Source organism: Struthio camelus, chromosome 7 (genome assembly GCF_040807025.1).
Source record: "Struthio camelus isolate bStrCam1 chromosome 7, bStrCam1.hap1, whole genome shotgun sequence".
NCBI classification, from domain to species: Eukaryota; Metazoa; Chordata; class Aves; order Struthioniformes; family Struthionidae; genus Struthio; species Struthio camelus.
The window spans coordinates 2190001-2205859 of record NC_090948.1 but is presented as its reverse complement, the minus strand read 5'-3'; the positions used below and the strand labels follow the sequence as shown (position 1 = coordinate 2205859).

Here is a 15859-nt window from a genome sequence, read left to right as displayed (position 1 = left end):
AAGCTTGAGTAGTTGCGCAGCTCAGGTGTGTGTGTGTGTGTGAGTGAGTGTGTATGCACACACACACGCACGTATGCATGCACACACCAGGTTGCTGGCCATTGCAAGAGCTGCACCTTTGTCTATGTGTTAGAGTGGGGGGAGCCGTTAGAAGAAATGCACACCAAGGAATTTCTGTCACAGGAAACTAGGTGTCGTAAGATGTCATTCTGAGTGCAGCTGGAAACAGCACAAAATAACACTGCGGGACCATTCCTGGCGGTAACGTCTGGTGTTGTGGGTTTTCAGGATGAGTGAAGGTCTGTAAGCGAGTTTCGGCGGAGAGGGTCCTGCTCTGGAGAGAGCTCCTGAGGGCGTCGGTATTTCAGAGATCCTCTATAGGAGCCAAACGTTGCTGATTTGTGCCTCCGTTTGGGTGCTGGAAGTTTGTTAGTTTTAATGAGATGCCCAGGAAAAAGGTAGATGAGGTTCATCCTTCCTGTTGGTTATCTCAGTGGCTGTCAAGCTATTGAAGTAAGTTATCAAAAAAATGCCTCTAATAATTAAGGATGACTGTTTAAAGGTTGTGAATTTTAAGAAATGTCATTTGGTTGGTATCACCGGCATTAAGATGCCGTTAAGATTTCAGAATCAAATGCTAAAAAGTTGTTACAAATTGCCTGAATTAAGACTATAGAGTAACATTGTATGGCTGTGGCTATATTGTATGATAATCTATAATTTTTTTTATCTCTGCTTTTTAAAAGTGAATCTTTCTTACTTTCCCTCTCAGCCACTACAAATCAGACTTCTCACAGACTGTGTGATATTAATCTCTGTGGGGTGGACACCTCTTTGCAGGTGCTATAGCTCTCCCCCTCCTCCAGTTAATTTGGGTTTTAATCTCACTTCCCTTGATTTATTTACTTATGTCATGTGTAATGTGTCTGGCTCCTTGCCCTCGCTCTGCTTTCCCTCTTGTATACATCTGATACATTCTTGCTATTCCTCTGTTGTCCTCACCTCTTGCTTTTGTTCTTTTGGATAAGCTTGCTTGATACTATGTTCTCCGGGGATGAATTTCCTACAGTTTACTGCTTCTTGTTTAACTTTATTATTATTACATAAATTAGTTTTGGTGGGTTTTTGGTGTTGAAACACATGAATCAAAGCAGTTACGCTTGTGACGCAGGAAAACATGGGCTCCAGGGTGGTGGTTCCTTATTTCGTTAAATTTCCCTAGTCGTATCCTGACCCCTTTTCTCCTCATCGTCCTGAAACATCCTTTTGCGTTTGTGCTCAGTCCCTCTCCCCTCCGCTCCAGGCTATTGTGAAGTTTATTCAGTCCGAGAACAGAAGGTTTTGACGGAGGAGAGGGCAAGAGGAGACTTAATAAGACAGCTTCAGGGACTCTGTCATTAAAAGGCAAAAGTTACAGCATCGTTGGCAGAATCAAGACTCGGATGAGACGCTTATATGGACAATGGCCTGTACGGTTATACTGGGGTCAAAGTCACACAGAGGTGTAAACCTTTGTACTACAGAGAGTAAAAGGGCTGCTATTTTGTCAGAGATTAGAACGGCGTTCGTTTGGGGCATGGACAGGTTGTAGCACAATTATCTATTTGACTTTCTCTTCTCCTTATTTCTGAACTATTTGATAGCGACCCCAGTTAGAAGCGACGCTAGGGTAGATGGGACACTCATCTCCTCGTAGCCTGATGTTCCCTGCAAGGTTCTATCTGCGAAAGGTCCCTTCTTTGTATATGAAATAACTCGGGGATGGTTTCAGCCCCTGGGAATGCCGTTCTCCCCTGTCCTGGCCCCGGCCCCCGGTGCGCGCCCCCCGCAGACGCCTGGGCTGCCGGCGCACAAAGCCTCGGCGCCTCCTCGGCAGCCTTGTGGTATCTTGTGGTGCGCTCAGATCGGCTTCGGCATCTCTGCGTGCCTGCAGGGGCAACAACGTTGGGCTTAGCTTACAGCGTATGAGTGCTAAACACCACATTACAAGAAGCGTGGGTGTTTTGGGAGAAGCACTAGTGCATGCTCTGAAAAAGAGAAAACGCAATAGTTGTGGATAACAGCAGCTTTTAGTAACTGCCCAGTTCCTACAGGAAATACCCATTTTACCACAAAAATACTAAAATGCTTCCATCTCCAAATGGAGCTCCTTGGTAGGAAAGGAGTTATCAGCTGGTCTCTTGGAAACCCGCTAGGAACCTCTCTGTTCTGCACGGTGCTCTGAGTCGTTTCAGGGAGCTCAGCTGTGTGCTGGCACCGTGGAAGAGCAGCGCGTCTCTGCTCACCAAACTCGTGCCTGAAATTTCCAAGTGAGAGCATCTTCCCGGCACTATGCTGCGTTGGCCAGGCCTCCCGTCGTGTTAACACCGATGAGAAATACGGTAATACTGGTTATTGCGTAATGGTTAGTTTAAGGTTGAGTGATGTCCAAATATTGATTTGTTTTGTTATCTTCACTCCTCTTGGATTAAATCATTCTTCAGGAGCCTGCCAGCAGTTAGCAAATAAACAATGGGCAAAAATACCTGTTCAGAGGTTTTAAAAAACTGTTGTAAGCTTGGTGACGCAGTAAGGAATGAAATCTCTTTCCCACTGAATTTCAGGTTACTGTTGTACTACTCAACATTTCTGCAGCGTTCACTGGAAATAGTTACGTTCTGATGCTTTCTGCTAAGAGGGACTTTATTTTTCTTGATGACATCTCCTACCTGTGGTACATGTACCAGTGACTGTGCCGGTCCGCGGTGGCTGGCAGGCTCCAGCGGCTGACCAGCGGCCCGCCGGACTCGACGGGGCTGCAAAGGTGTGCGTGAGGTGTGCGCGCCTGCACCGCTTCACCGCAGGGCTTGGAAAAACAAGCAACAGCTAACGCTGGTGCACTGCTCTGAGCTACTGCTGTGCGAAAATCCATGTAGCATCTCTGTATTCCAGCAGTTTTTTCCAATTGCTAACATCAGGAAGTTAAAGCCTGCCTTTGTTTTAACGTTTCTTTTATGAAGTTTCTGATGTTTGTAATAAAACGACAGCATTAATTTGAGGGACCTCAGTTAAACGGGCTGGAGTGCTTAGCCACTTACCTAATAGTTTCACTTTTTTAATCACAATCTAAAAACATTTTAAATCATTTCTCTGTGATATCAATGTTATAAAGTCAAGAATGTGCTTAACTGATTTACTGGTTTGGTGAAGCAATGTGATTTTTATTTTTTTAAGCTATCCTAACACTTCTGCTTCCCTGGCCTTAGTTAAATTTCTTACAGCGTTTCCTTGCAAAGGAAATAAGGTCTCTGTTTATCATCGAGTCAAATGCCTATATCGTTATTCAAGCTACACGTCTGAGGTCAAAGATAATATCACATTTTCAGGAGTACAGCAGTGGATGATCCAATATGAATACGTTTTCTTAAAGTAAAAGCAAAGTTTATTTTTTATAGGGCAAAAATAGGAGACGATAGCAAAATTAAAGTTAATTAGATTAGCTAAAGTTAACCTCAGAGCTTTGGGTTAGGGCTGAGGTAGAGTCCAAGTTTATTTCTGTTGCAGGGCTTAAGCATGATGAAAATCGCACCTTGTCCGTCTCTGACACTGCCAGACTGTCTGTCTTTTGGGCCTTTATTACTTCAGTGGGAGACAAATCTAGAGTAAAACAGCGCAATACTTTTTCTGTTTGCACTCTGTAGTTTAATATTTCAAATACGGGCGCTTCTCTGATTATTTTTCGGTAGTCCTTCGTTCCTTTTCCTGCTCTATGGTTCACTTGAATAAAGTTTGGTATTTAAGTAATGCTTTTGCCCAATTTCATTGAATAGATTTTGAAGTGTAACACCCAACTGTTAAAATTATTAGCATCGTTTCCTTCAACACCTTGTCAAATAAAATGTCTCATTACCATGCAAATAGAAATAGTTCCTGTTTCCAGGCAGGCAAAATGTTACTGTATAGATTACAACTTCTTGAACCATATCATAACACTAAACATTAAATCCATAACAAATACTATGTATTTTATATACAAGAAGCTATTGTCTATAAGTGAGTAGGAAATGCCAGCCTGAGTCCTGAAATTTTAGCAACTTGATTGATATTTCAGCGCAGTAGTAAGTACATCTAATAGTATAAACGTGCTGCAGTTGTTAACAGTTCCTGATCCATAATGTTAACTGGTGATTAAGCATGTAGATGTGAATGAAATTTTATTTTGTTGAAGACACCAACTCTGTCTTACAACAGTGACATTTAGAAAAATCTTGTCTGACTGAAGTGATCAGACTTTGGCATAAGTGACTGCTCTTCACTTAGGCTTTGTCTCTGTGATTTCTGTGTGTTAAGAACATTTATTTTGTGGATTCTGCCTACGTATTTGTTTAAAATTTGGGCCTCAGGATCATCAGATGGTGTTCCTGTTTGAAGACCTGTTACAGTTAAGCGTTCGTGTGCATTTCACAGAAGTTGTCCGTCAGTGACCTGAACCCTATGCATAGTCATTTTCAGTCAATTTGTAAAGTCAGATACTTTCTGTAATACCTAATAGGAATAATTTAGTGACAAATGAGTGGAGAGTTGCTCAGGAAGTATAGCCATTTCTTTGAACAAAACTTTGAATGATTTCCAGATCATCAACCACCTTCTTTATTATTTATTCTTTTCAGGAAAAATTATTTTGCGTACAAACAATTCGCAGTTCTTCTACTGGTGTCTAGTCTTTAATGTAAATGCTTCAGCTATCTGCCTTTCCGCTCAAGACGCTGAAAGTGTGTAACCCATCCAAAATAAATATGTGATTTTGAAGCTGGTTTTCAATCAAATGACTCCAAGGAGGTTCTGGAAACAAGCCAGCGCCTTTTTTCATCTTTTAGTTCCCAGAATTAATTTCCTCAGTCAGAAGTGCAAAAGGCTACAGTGCACGATTCAGTCTGCCCGTAGTAAATGTCTGCATTTGCCAAACATGTTGGGGTCCATTCTTTCTAGAAATGTTCATGCTGCATTTTCTGCAAATCCTTTTCACTCCTTTCTACAGGAGAAGAACAAAACGGGGAAGCCCTACCTTACCTCCTAGCGAATGTTCGTTTCCCAGGTTCCATGCCATTTGTTCTTTATTTGGAAGAGGGAAATTGCGGTGAGTGATGGGTACCTGACCTTGCTGGAGCAGAAGAGGCATGCTGCTTGCTTTTTCCACTGGCTTCTTTTATCTTTTTAAACAACTTGTCTAAGAAATCTTTGTACGTTGTACTGCAAGTTTTCTTAGAGATGGGCTATTCCTTTTCAAAGCATCTCACCTGTGCTTCTGTTTTAACTCATTCTCATTATGGGGACAGTTTCTCTAGTTACAGTATAGCCGGTGACTGCTTTAAAAAAAAAAAAGGCGCGATGGAATTTCAGGTAAGCAGTATGTCCTCCCACACACAATGTCAATTTTACGTATAATGAAGACAATACCCGATTAAATGTACCAAAATCTGCCATAAAAGGGGAATTTGGATACTCTTTTAGAGAATCGATTACAAATTGCTCCAAATCTTTTGTCCTGCACTGCAGAATAAAGGTTTTGGTCTTATTATGCAAGTGATTACTGCTTGCATAAAATCAAATGTTATTTTAAATGATTTTCACAATATTTTCAACACCTTAAACTGTTAGCATAGGTTTGAGACTATTATGCAACTTCTTTCCTGATCAGACTTTTCTACTAAGCTGCACTAAAATAACAGAAGAAAATGGAGAAATGGATGCTTTTTTTCAGCTGGAAATATGTCGTGACAAAAGAAAAAGCTATTTGTATTTTTGGAGAATCCTCTTTGTAACAAAGTCACAGTTTGAAGTTCTGGATTTGATAACTGTAGGTATTAATATGGGTTAAAAAGTCAGAAATTGTAGTGAGAGCCTTGTCCTCTTGAATCCCTAGTGCCAGAATATTTTTCTGGGAAGCAAAATTGCCTCTTTCATGAAAGAGTCAGAGTGTCACCAACTATGGATGAGTGCTATCAATTGTCTCATGAGACTATTTCATGGAATTTTTATTCTTGCCTCCAAACTGTGGCACAGTTCCCTCTTCACCTCTCAAATTGAATGAAATAAGAAGCTTTCTGTCTTAACATTTCAAAATCCTCCAATGCTTCCAGTCCCTCATTGTCAGACACACTTGGGCATTTTCTCCTTTTTATTGACAAAAAATAACTAGAGGCATTATCCTTCAGTATGAGGCTTGTTGACTAAATATTCAACACGAATTTCTGCTGTCGTTGCTGGCTGAGGTACAGCTAAGGGACCACCTGCCCTTGCTGGCTCCCCAGAATGCATAATTATATCTTAGATTTCAGTAGCCGGTGGTACTCCACAGGGTTCAGTTGATACCAAATGACCATTTCTTGGAGTTTGATTTCTACCTCAGTTTTTAGACCTAGTATTTTCTGTAAACTGTCGGATTGATAGCTCACCCCCTCTGTGTGCGTCTGACGTCTGAAGTGACTTTCAGTTAATTCCACGGTTGCGTGAATAATGGTAACATCACTTGCACTAACTCCATTTGCATCAGCTACAGCTTGCTGCTGAGTCCTGTCTTTTTTATTCCAGCTATTTAAGACGTCAAGCCCAGCACAGGATTCAGCAGAGAATCAGCAGAGATTTATTTTCTCCAACAAATGAGATATTTTCCAGTATATAAGTGACACTGCAGAAGTGTCTTACACCAGACAAGCAGTTTGTTTTCGAAGTCAAATGGCCACATTCTTTAGCATGCAGCTGAGTCCCCGCAGCTTTGCGTTGCCAAAGCTGTTCTTGTGGTGGGGCACCGAATTCGAGCTCTGCTTTCCCAGGAGAGCGCGAAACTCTCCCACCTCTTGGATCTTTAAGCCACATCTGTTGACCACTAATGACCCTTACGCCTCTGTGTCCAGAACTGTTTTAGTGGCAGAGATTATTCAAATCTATAAAAAAAAGATTTATTTCATATAAAATCCAGCAATATTAATGTCTTCCTGTAATTCAACTTTGATATTTATTTTGGTTAAAATGATTGCTCAAGTACTAATAGGGTGCAAAAGATTCCCCTACAGTCAGAAACTCCCCATCAGATTGTCAGAAAACGTTTCCTCCCACAAGTGTGCGCTTAACTCTGACCTCCTGAACGTAAGAACCGCTCTGAAGGTGAAATTTCCAAGTTCAGGGTCTGTTGGAGAATGAGTTACCGATACCTCTTTCTTAAATAAAAGGCACATTATGTAGCATGACTCCTTCCCAGTTGTGGTGGCGTCAGCTGAAGGGGCACTTCCCTGGCCACCCCGGCGCATAGCGCCCGTCCCGGACTACTGACACCACAGGGCTCTCGAGAGAAACGGTGCTTCCCTTGCACGCAGCCTGATGCAAACTCTGATCAATGTCCCGGAGGCACCTGGGCTGAACAGAAATAAGAAGTGTCTGATTGGCATTGCTGGGCAAAAAAAAAAAAAAAATCCTTTCAAACTTCCCTTGTCCCTACAACAATCTTAGAATAACATTGAAAGATAAGGTGACATCAGAACCTGATGGCAGTAATTAAAAAAAAAAAAGGGGGGTTGGGGGACTTTTTGTTGGGTTTTCCCCCAGTATGTATCTGTGGGAGGAACGGGGAGTGCTCACTTGCAGCAGGAAACCCAGCTTTCAAGAACAGGAAACGGTGTTCGCTTTCCAGTTTTGCCATGGCCGTGCACAGATGCAAAATTGGAAAGCTCCATATCCGGTACGGCTGCCGTCCCAAACGCCGAATGAAGTGGAATGCTTAGTCTTAAAAATGAATGAACCAAATATTTTTTTAAACAGATGGAAGAACCTTGTCTATATGTACAGTTGGGTGTAGACAACTGACTCTGAAGTAAACGTTTCTGATTATGCTCTCCTGAAAAATAAACTCTGAAGCGTAAACCCTGGCATACTCTTAAATATGATGGTGCGAAAAGCACTGTTCTGAAGAGACAAAAATATGTAGTGGTACGGCCTGGCCTATTCCCAGCTGAGCTGCACAGGCAGCATGAGAGGTGGCAGCGTGACTGTAAACAGAGAGGCCACGGACCCCGCGCCTCTGTTTCACAAGCTGCTCCGCGCACCGGTGCTGCTCTTCACGGAAAAAATTACTGTTAAAAAAACACTTTGTAAAGTCATAATAAATCCAACAGACCACGTGGCTCTTCCTTGGTATGCTGGAGGGAGGCTGTGCGTTAAATCAACTCCTCAGTGTCCTGCGATTTGCTCCCTTCTGAGAACGTCCGAGATCCCCATCCGGCAGCGCCTTTGTGAGCGTGCGTGGGTGTAGGTTCGGGGTTCTGCCGCACGGTGTCCGTGGGTTTTGCTTCTCCTTGGCTCTCAGGTAGCTTTATGCGTTATGGTTCAGGGAGGATGTTTCGAAGCCTTAAATTTCTTAGGCACCTTTCAGTACGTATAAAGCAGTTGCTGTGTTTCCGAGTCTGCTCATTGTATCGGTAGTATGTGTGTTCTCGTGTAAAGCAAGAAATTCTGTTTTTTAAATGAAGAAAGCAAGTTCAGAAATTCTTATCTGTCCGTGTCTGTGGGCTCCCTCTTCGTTTAGGGAGATGCCAGCTTCATTTGCACAAGTAACCTGCTTGTGTGGCACCTCCATTAAAGGCACTGTATTTTCCTCTGTGGTTCGTAGGCAAGGCATCAAAATGTACCCTGGCTGAAGTATCTGCAGAGGCCTGATTTTTACCAGCTCCTCCAATCAAGCTGTTCGTGGAGGGTGAAAATGGTAGCGATGAGACGACTCCTAAGGGAGCAGGCCTGAAAATCGCAGATGTGTTATTTTGTAAAGGGGATTTGTTGTCAGGGATCTGCTTGACTTTACAGCCGAGGAGCTCTGCCATCAGCCTCTGGAAGCAGCGACCCCTCTCTCCAGCAGCCACCAAGGTGCCCAGAAGACTTCTTGGGTCCGGTGAGGTAAAGAACGAGCTGGAAATATTTCAGAGAAGTATATCTTAACTGTCTCCTAAGATTGTTCCTTAAGGCAGTCTCCCAGAAACAGTCTACATAGACTCTTTATACTTCTGACCTTCATGATAGGTAGATTGGATTTAAACACTGTTGCTGTTTTCAGATGTAGCTTCGTGTACGTATTCTTATGATGGTGTATAAAAATACCTTGAATGTACAGTAATTGTGAAGAAATTCACAACACGTAGAAGCAACTTCTTCCCAAAGTAAACTTCTCATTTTAATATGGATTAATCATTGCTATTTCCTGATTTCAGGCGTGAAATAAGCTTATCTCCACATGGCAATTCTCAAGATTCATTACAGAAAATCATGTTCACTTCCTTTTGCCCTAATCCCAGTAACATAAAAGAGGGGATACTATATGCCCAGAATATGCATAGAGCAATAATAAAATTCCACCTACGTTGAACATGGGAGTTTAAAGGAACAAATCACTTCTTTACTTTCTGCATTTCTTTATAGGAGAGGATTTGTAGTGTTAGGGGTATATTTTTTCGTTTAAACTCGTACGAGGCAAAATAAGAGTTCCACCTTTAAATGACAGAGAGTAGAGAACTGGAGTTTTGATTACAGTAGCAATGTAAGAACTTTTGCATCTTCAAATACAAGAAATACCTTAAATAATATTGCTCAGATTAATTGTTGAATCTGTTGTTGTCAGTAGTTAATGTTAATGTCTTCTACCAGAGTATATGTATAAAGCTGCATATCATAGGTAAGCCAAAATCAGACTTTTAGTCTAGTATTACTGAAGACTGATAAATATTTGTCTGTTTACACATAATTAAAAAAAGATGGCTCAGTTGTTGAGGTGCACAAATGCTTCCTTGGAAATTTCCAATTTCCTTATAACAGTGTAACGAGTATAATATTGAATGTGTTTGAGACCTTAGAGTGAAGTAGGAAAAATAGTTGCGGCAGTCTGACTGGCGATGGAGCCTTGTTAGGAACGAGAACGGTCCTCTCCAGAAAAGCGGGCGTCCCGCCTGGCCGAGGCTGCCAGTTCTGCTCCGTGCCCTCAGCTGCGGGGCTCTTGCACACTTTATTGCTGTTGAATACGTGTCCTCTGATTCCCTCAAGTAAAATACCTAAGAATTTACTCTCTGGCGCTTTTAATTCTCTTCTTGTTTATTACCAAATGAAGGACTTTACATCATAAATTTGCCTTTATTTGCTAAGTACATTTTTGAAATTCGTAAGGCTTCAAATCAGGGTAAAGAATACCAGCAAGATGAAGTGTTTGCATCAAGACACGATGAGAGAGGGAGATTTTAACTAGGCAAGCACCTTTTGGGGGACAAATGCAGCAAAACAGAGTGTGCAGGAAACTGACATTTTTGTGACATGGGGACCAGGGCAAGAGATTCTCCTGGTTTTCTATTCTAACTGATACATGCCTCATCTGACTGAGGCATGATACAGAGGTGTAAGATAAAATAAGCATGAGTGACTATGGAAATGATGGTCTGTCGTCCTTAAGGAGGAACAAGGAAATCTGCAAAATAAAGGCAGTGCCCTTCAAGAAAGGAGGCTTTGATAACGTCTGGTTGGTAGCTGAGTTCTTACAGGAGAGACGTCCAAGAGAAAGCTGTTAAGATCTGCCACCCTAGTCAACAGGCGGATGAGGTTTCAGTGCAGAGAGAAGGTACGAGCTCAGTAAAAGGCTTGCGTGGTTAAGTCATGACTGGGCCATTCAAAGACCTTAAATACAAGAGGGAAAAGAAAAGAAGGGCCAGCTCCCTTTCAGAGAAGAAGAATACAAAAGAATGGTGCAGACATATGAGGACAAAATAAGAAAGTAAGGCACAAAATAAAATGGAACTAGCAAGAGAGAAAGGAATCGATTGATACGTACATTAGTAATAAGAGGAAGACCAAGTAAAGTGTTTGGTCTGCTCCTTGAGGGAAGCAGGGAGCTATTAACAAATGAGACTGAAGTGTTCAATGACTTTTTGCGTTTGTTTTCAATTAAAAAAAATCAAAAGTGAGCAGATGGTTAGCACAATTAATACTAGCAAAAAGGGATAAGATCTCAGCCTAGGAAATCTAGTGATAGAGTCCTGCATGTTTTAAAAGGCCTGATGATTTTAATCTGAGGATGCTTAAGGGACTGGCACTACTGGCACTTGTAGTCACGCTAGCAGTTAGTTTTGAAAATTCATGGAGGGTGGATGAGGCTCTCGGATCGAAAAGGAGAGGCATATAGTGTCTACTTTTAGAAGAGGGGCTTGGAGGGAGGGTAAAATTAATCTGGGCAACGAAGAGTTCAGTTTCCTTTGCTTTGCCTTTTTTTTTTTTTAATGTATTGCAGGCAGTCGGATGGTAACAGGGAAGGGTGCAGCAACCAACACGGATCTGTCAAATACTGGTTGCATCAATTTACTTTTTGTGCATTAGACTTTACATAATTGAGCAGAGGGAGAGACATGTTTTGATTTTAGGAAGGCTTTTGATGCTTTCAAATGGCTTTCTTGGGGGTAGTCTAGAGCAGTGTCTTAAGTAGAGAACTAGTTAGTAAATTTGCAGGTGGCATCAAGCTGGTAGCAAATGCACAAGTAAGAGAAGATATAACCAATATTTGAAATAATTCTGGGACATCCACAAACCAATGTTAAGTAAAGATGATGCAAAGATTGTCAAATACCAGGTAAAGTGCTTTATCAAGGCTAATCAACATATACAAAAGAGAAGGCCAACTCACAGGTAGCCTTTCAACAGGAAAGGACGTGAAGATTGTCAATGTGAGTTCACATGTGGACATCTGAAAAGTTAAACATGAGTCTTGCTGTGCTTAAAACAATGTCCAGTACCTTGAGACATATGGATAAATATGCTCAACTGAATCAAACTGAAATTAGATCAATAAGTTAAATTGCCGATTAAAGCCATGATCAGAGGTCTAGAAGATTTTGTATGTGAAGGGAAACATCATATGACATACAGAGGGCTTCTTCAAATGGAAAAATAATCTGTTCTTGAGATGTCTGTGCTGAAGAGGGCAGTAAGAAAGAGATTTCAATTGCAGCAAGAAAGGTCCTGACTAGGTATCATAGAAACTTTTCTGAAGCACTGAAACACATTGCCTGAGAAGAATATAAAGACTTCTCAAGGGAGGGCTATGGGACATTGGACAGATCTGTCAGGAGAGGCATAAATGCATTTGATCCTGCAGTGGAATGAGGGCTTAAGTAGATTTTGCGGAGTAAGAGTGTTGCCTTATTTTTCTGTAATACTGTGTTTTTGTGTTTTTATTTAATTAGTTAGATTAGCCTCTTCTAGACATTGTAGTTGGACTTGTTTGGATTACTTTGTTTTTTTATCATTGAGACAACATTTATTATAACGTGCCTTTATAAAAGTGTGTTTGAAAGAGAGAAATTGGTTTATTAGATGATCCTGCTGACAATTATGTAGCGCACACATACAAATTAGGAAACATTTCTTGGAGTGTGTGTAATGTGCTACCTTAAAGTATCTGGTGGTTAGGATCATATGGAGTTCTACTTAAAATTAGAAATACATATTTTATGATGTGATCTTTTATGATAGATTACCATGTACATGACCATATAACTAGTCTACTTCCTCGTGTTATTATGCACAAATACCAGTAGTATATGATACTACCATAAAATAAAGTGCATAGAAAATGTATGTTCCAGGTAGAATTATTGAGCCTATCATAAATAAATATGGTACCTTTCTTTATCATCAGTATTAAAAGCCTTATGACTTCTTTATTGTCTGAGGAAGAATTTGACATTTAAAGCTTTTAACGGGCTTAGCTATGTCTTCAGTTTGCATGATGCTCATCTACTTCAGTAATACTTATTTAGTCACAGGTAAATGTGGGACCCTTATTTACAGGGTCCCATACCTGTGTAGTCTTGAGTTGGCTCAAAGATTTGAGAGAGATGCTGCAAATAAATACTGCTAACCCTCACTTAAGAGAAGATTAAATCAGAATTCTAAATGCAAAATTGAGGCTTTCACTGGAAAAGCATTAGAAATAAATAGCAAATAAAGATAACCTGCATATCAGGAGCTGGTAAAACCGAAAGTGCTCGGACAGCTTCAGCTCAGGCCAGTACCTGCTTTTAGGGGTTATATTCAGGTATTTTCTGAGCCTCCTTTTTTGGCTTGTTGAACTAATCAGAAAACTATCCATTACGGTAACTAGATTATGTATTTAAAAGTGAAATGAACAGTTTAGGTGGTAATCTATATTGCTTCTCCCGAAGCCGGCAGCTTTTCCTTCTGCCTGTGTCGTGGGAGCAGAGCTGAGAGCGGAACGGCAGGGCACCGAGGGCTGCGAGATCGTTGCAGACGCCGTTTGCTCTCTCCTGTTCTTCGGGAGCTTCTGGATGAATGCATGCCTTTAGTATATGAGAGTGAGAACACTGTGTGCATTTTCTTTCACTGAAAACTGAATTCTATAATTTCTACCCTTGCTGTAAATTTAGGATTATGCTCTGGGAAGACCTAAGAGAAAAATAATACTTCTGCTATAAGCTAATTCCTGTGCATAGAAGAGCATGCTGCTTTTAAATTTCTTTCCTTCTCTCTTTCCTTCCTTAGGAAAATAGTCACCACTGTTTGCCAGAAACAGTGCCCATACCTTTGCCAAAAGACTTAAAACATAGGCAATTTTAAGTTGATTGATAAAGATAATACTCATTAGCACAGTTGCAACTATAGGTACCAGAGTCCAGCTTTCAGTTAGGCTTAAGAAGCAGGTGTTTTAATGCCTTCATTGGGCCAGTATAACGGTGCCTTTTTTAGAAAGATTTTCTACACCTTTGTATGCTTCAGTTGAATGTTCTAACTTGTTTCAGGCTTAAGGGTTTTAATTTCCTATACTGGAATTTGATCTACTCCACTTCTTACTTAAGCCAAAGAAAAATTTGTGATGAATCTGTGTAAAATAAGAGAGATCCTCTTAGATTCTCTGAGGCTTAAGAGTCCTCATGTACCCTGGTGTAACCCCCTCCAGAGTTTTATTCATGAGAAGTATGTTCAAAAGGCTGAAGGCAAAAAGAGATGAAAGAGAGACTACCCAAATCCATCTTCTGGTTTCCTTCACCGTAGGACCACCTCCAAAGACAAAGGTGGAGATCACACATGCAAGCAGCCAGCGATGATGATCTGAAACAGGGAGAGATTTTGCATTATACTGGTACTTAGGGTAAAAAGTGCCTGGTGGAGCGGCATCCTCCGAAACGCTCCGTGACTGCAGGATGTCCCTGCTCCGTCACGCTCTGCTGCCACTGCCTCTGCAAAGAGCTGCAGAAGGATCTCCGAGCATTGGGCGTCTGATTTGGAAAACAGCAGCAAAAATTCGATGTTTATAATGCAAAGGAGGGCACAAGGAGGAGGGAAGCCAGTCCCAGGTGTCAGCCCATGTTCCCCCCAGCGAGGTATAACCTATGTTAGTTTTTCTGATACTTTCTGCCTTGCATTTGTTGGTTTGTGAGTATTCCCTTCTGCAACGTAGTCATTGTTCCTAATTTATTACCACATCCAACAGGGCTTCAGCTGCATACCTAATTGACATAGATTTTGTAATAATATATTCTGTAAAAGCATAAAAAGCATTGAACAAATCTGAACAGTAGCAATCCTACCAGTCTTAGTAGCATACCTTCATACATTCACAACTCCTTTTCCAGGATGATTGGGCAGCCACCTTCTGCTGAATACGCACCCTGCTCATTGCAGGGAGTGCAAGCTGCTCTCCTGCGGCTCTCAGGTGATACGCGGTCAGGTGTGTAGCGAAGTCACCAAGCTGATTGTCCATCAAGGAGATCTATAGTTCTCTCAAAAACACTTATACCCCCCCCCCCCCCAAAAAAAAAACCAAAACCAAACAAACACACACAGCAAAAATGACTCCAGGATTGCCTAACAGAGCTGCTTTCCACAAAACTAGGTTGCTAGACACATTTTTTTAATTCATTTTGCTCTTCATACTCAATAACTTGTTTTTCCCTTCTCCTCTCCTTATTCTTAGGATATCTTTTCTATTTGTTTTGCCCCTTTAAACTTGTAGAAGCTTGCAACATTTTGTTGGAATGACTTATAAAAATATTTTTTAATTTTTCACCTTTGACTCTTAGAGTAGGGTATCTCTGATCACTTGCTGATTTTTTCCTGTGTGGTTGACAAAGTTGATGAGAACATTATATCACAACTGGTTTAAGCTTTGAGAAAGCTTTCGTTTTAAAAATTCGGAGTGGTTGTACTGAAGGCTGGAGCCGTGCTCTTCTTAGTCAAAGTAAATATTACCCAATATTTACCGTGGGAATTGAGACCACTTTTAATTTCTGAGCCAATTTTTTTTTGTTTTTTATTAAAATGAGATGCAGTACCATTAGTTATGGCACTTTGTATTCAGAAGGATGAATCTTCTGCTTTTAGAGATCCTGAGAAAATCTTGTCATTTCTCCTTTGTGATATTCATTAAAGGTTGCCCAGGTTGGACCTATTGTTATCCATGAAGCATTTTTCTTATGCCCTGAGATGTGTGTAAGGAGCGCTCACTCCACTCCGCAGCCCGAGTCTGCGGATGCAGTTGCACAGCGTCGCCGAGCTGATTCACTGCCTGCCACCGACAGGGAAGTCCTTGTGCCGCATGCTCCTCTCCCCTCGCTGGTACTGCCAGTGGTATTTGACCACATGGTCAGTTGATTCAATTTGCTAATCCGGTAAAAAACCAGCCTTGCCTCCCTTCATTTTGCCCAAATTACGCAGGTGTAATTTGATCCTTGGTGGCTGGCCACCTATGAAGACCATACAGTACTCCCAGCCTTTTTTCAGGGTGGGAGGGAGGTTTCTTCTCTCCTTTTTTGCAACTTGGATTAATCCAGTCTAAAATGAGTGG

The 15859-nt window shown here is 41.3% G+C and overlaps 1 protein-coding gene across 5 annotated transcripts in view; it reads left to right on the top strand.

Annotated features, from left to right (window-relative positions):
- The window catches only part of MGMT (O-6-methylguanine-DNA methyltransferase), a 186743-nt gene that overhangs the window by 66861 nt on the left and 104023 nt on the right, over positions 1–15859 (top strand). For 2 of the 5 annotated variants that reach the window (XM_068951415.1, XM_068951411.1), the window contains one exon: positions 5018–5116. The exons of the other annotated variants lie outside the window; for them this stretch is intronic. In XM_068951415.1, coding sequence (XP_068807516.1) covers positions 5018–5116 — 99 coding nt within the window. The remainder of the gene's footprint in view (positions 1–5017; positions 5117–15859) is intronic. 5 annotated transcript variants of the gene reach the window in all.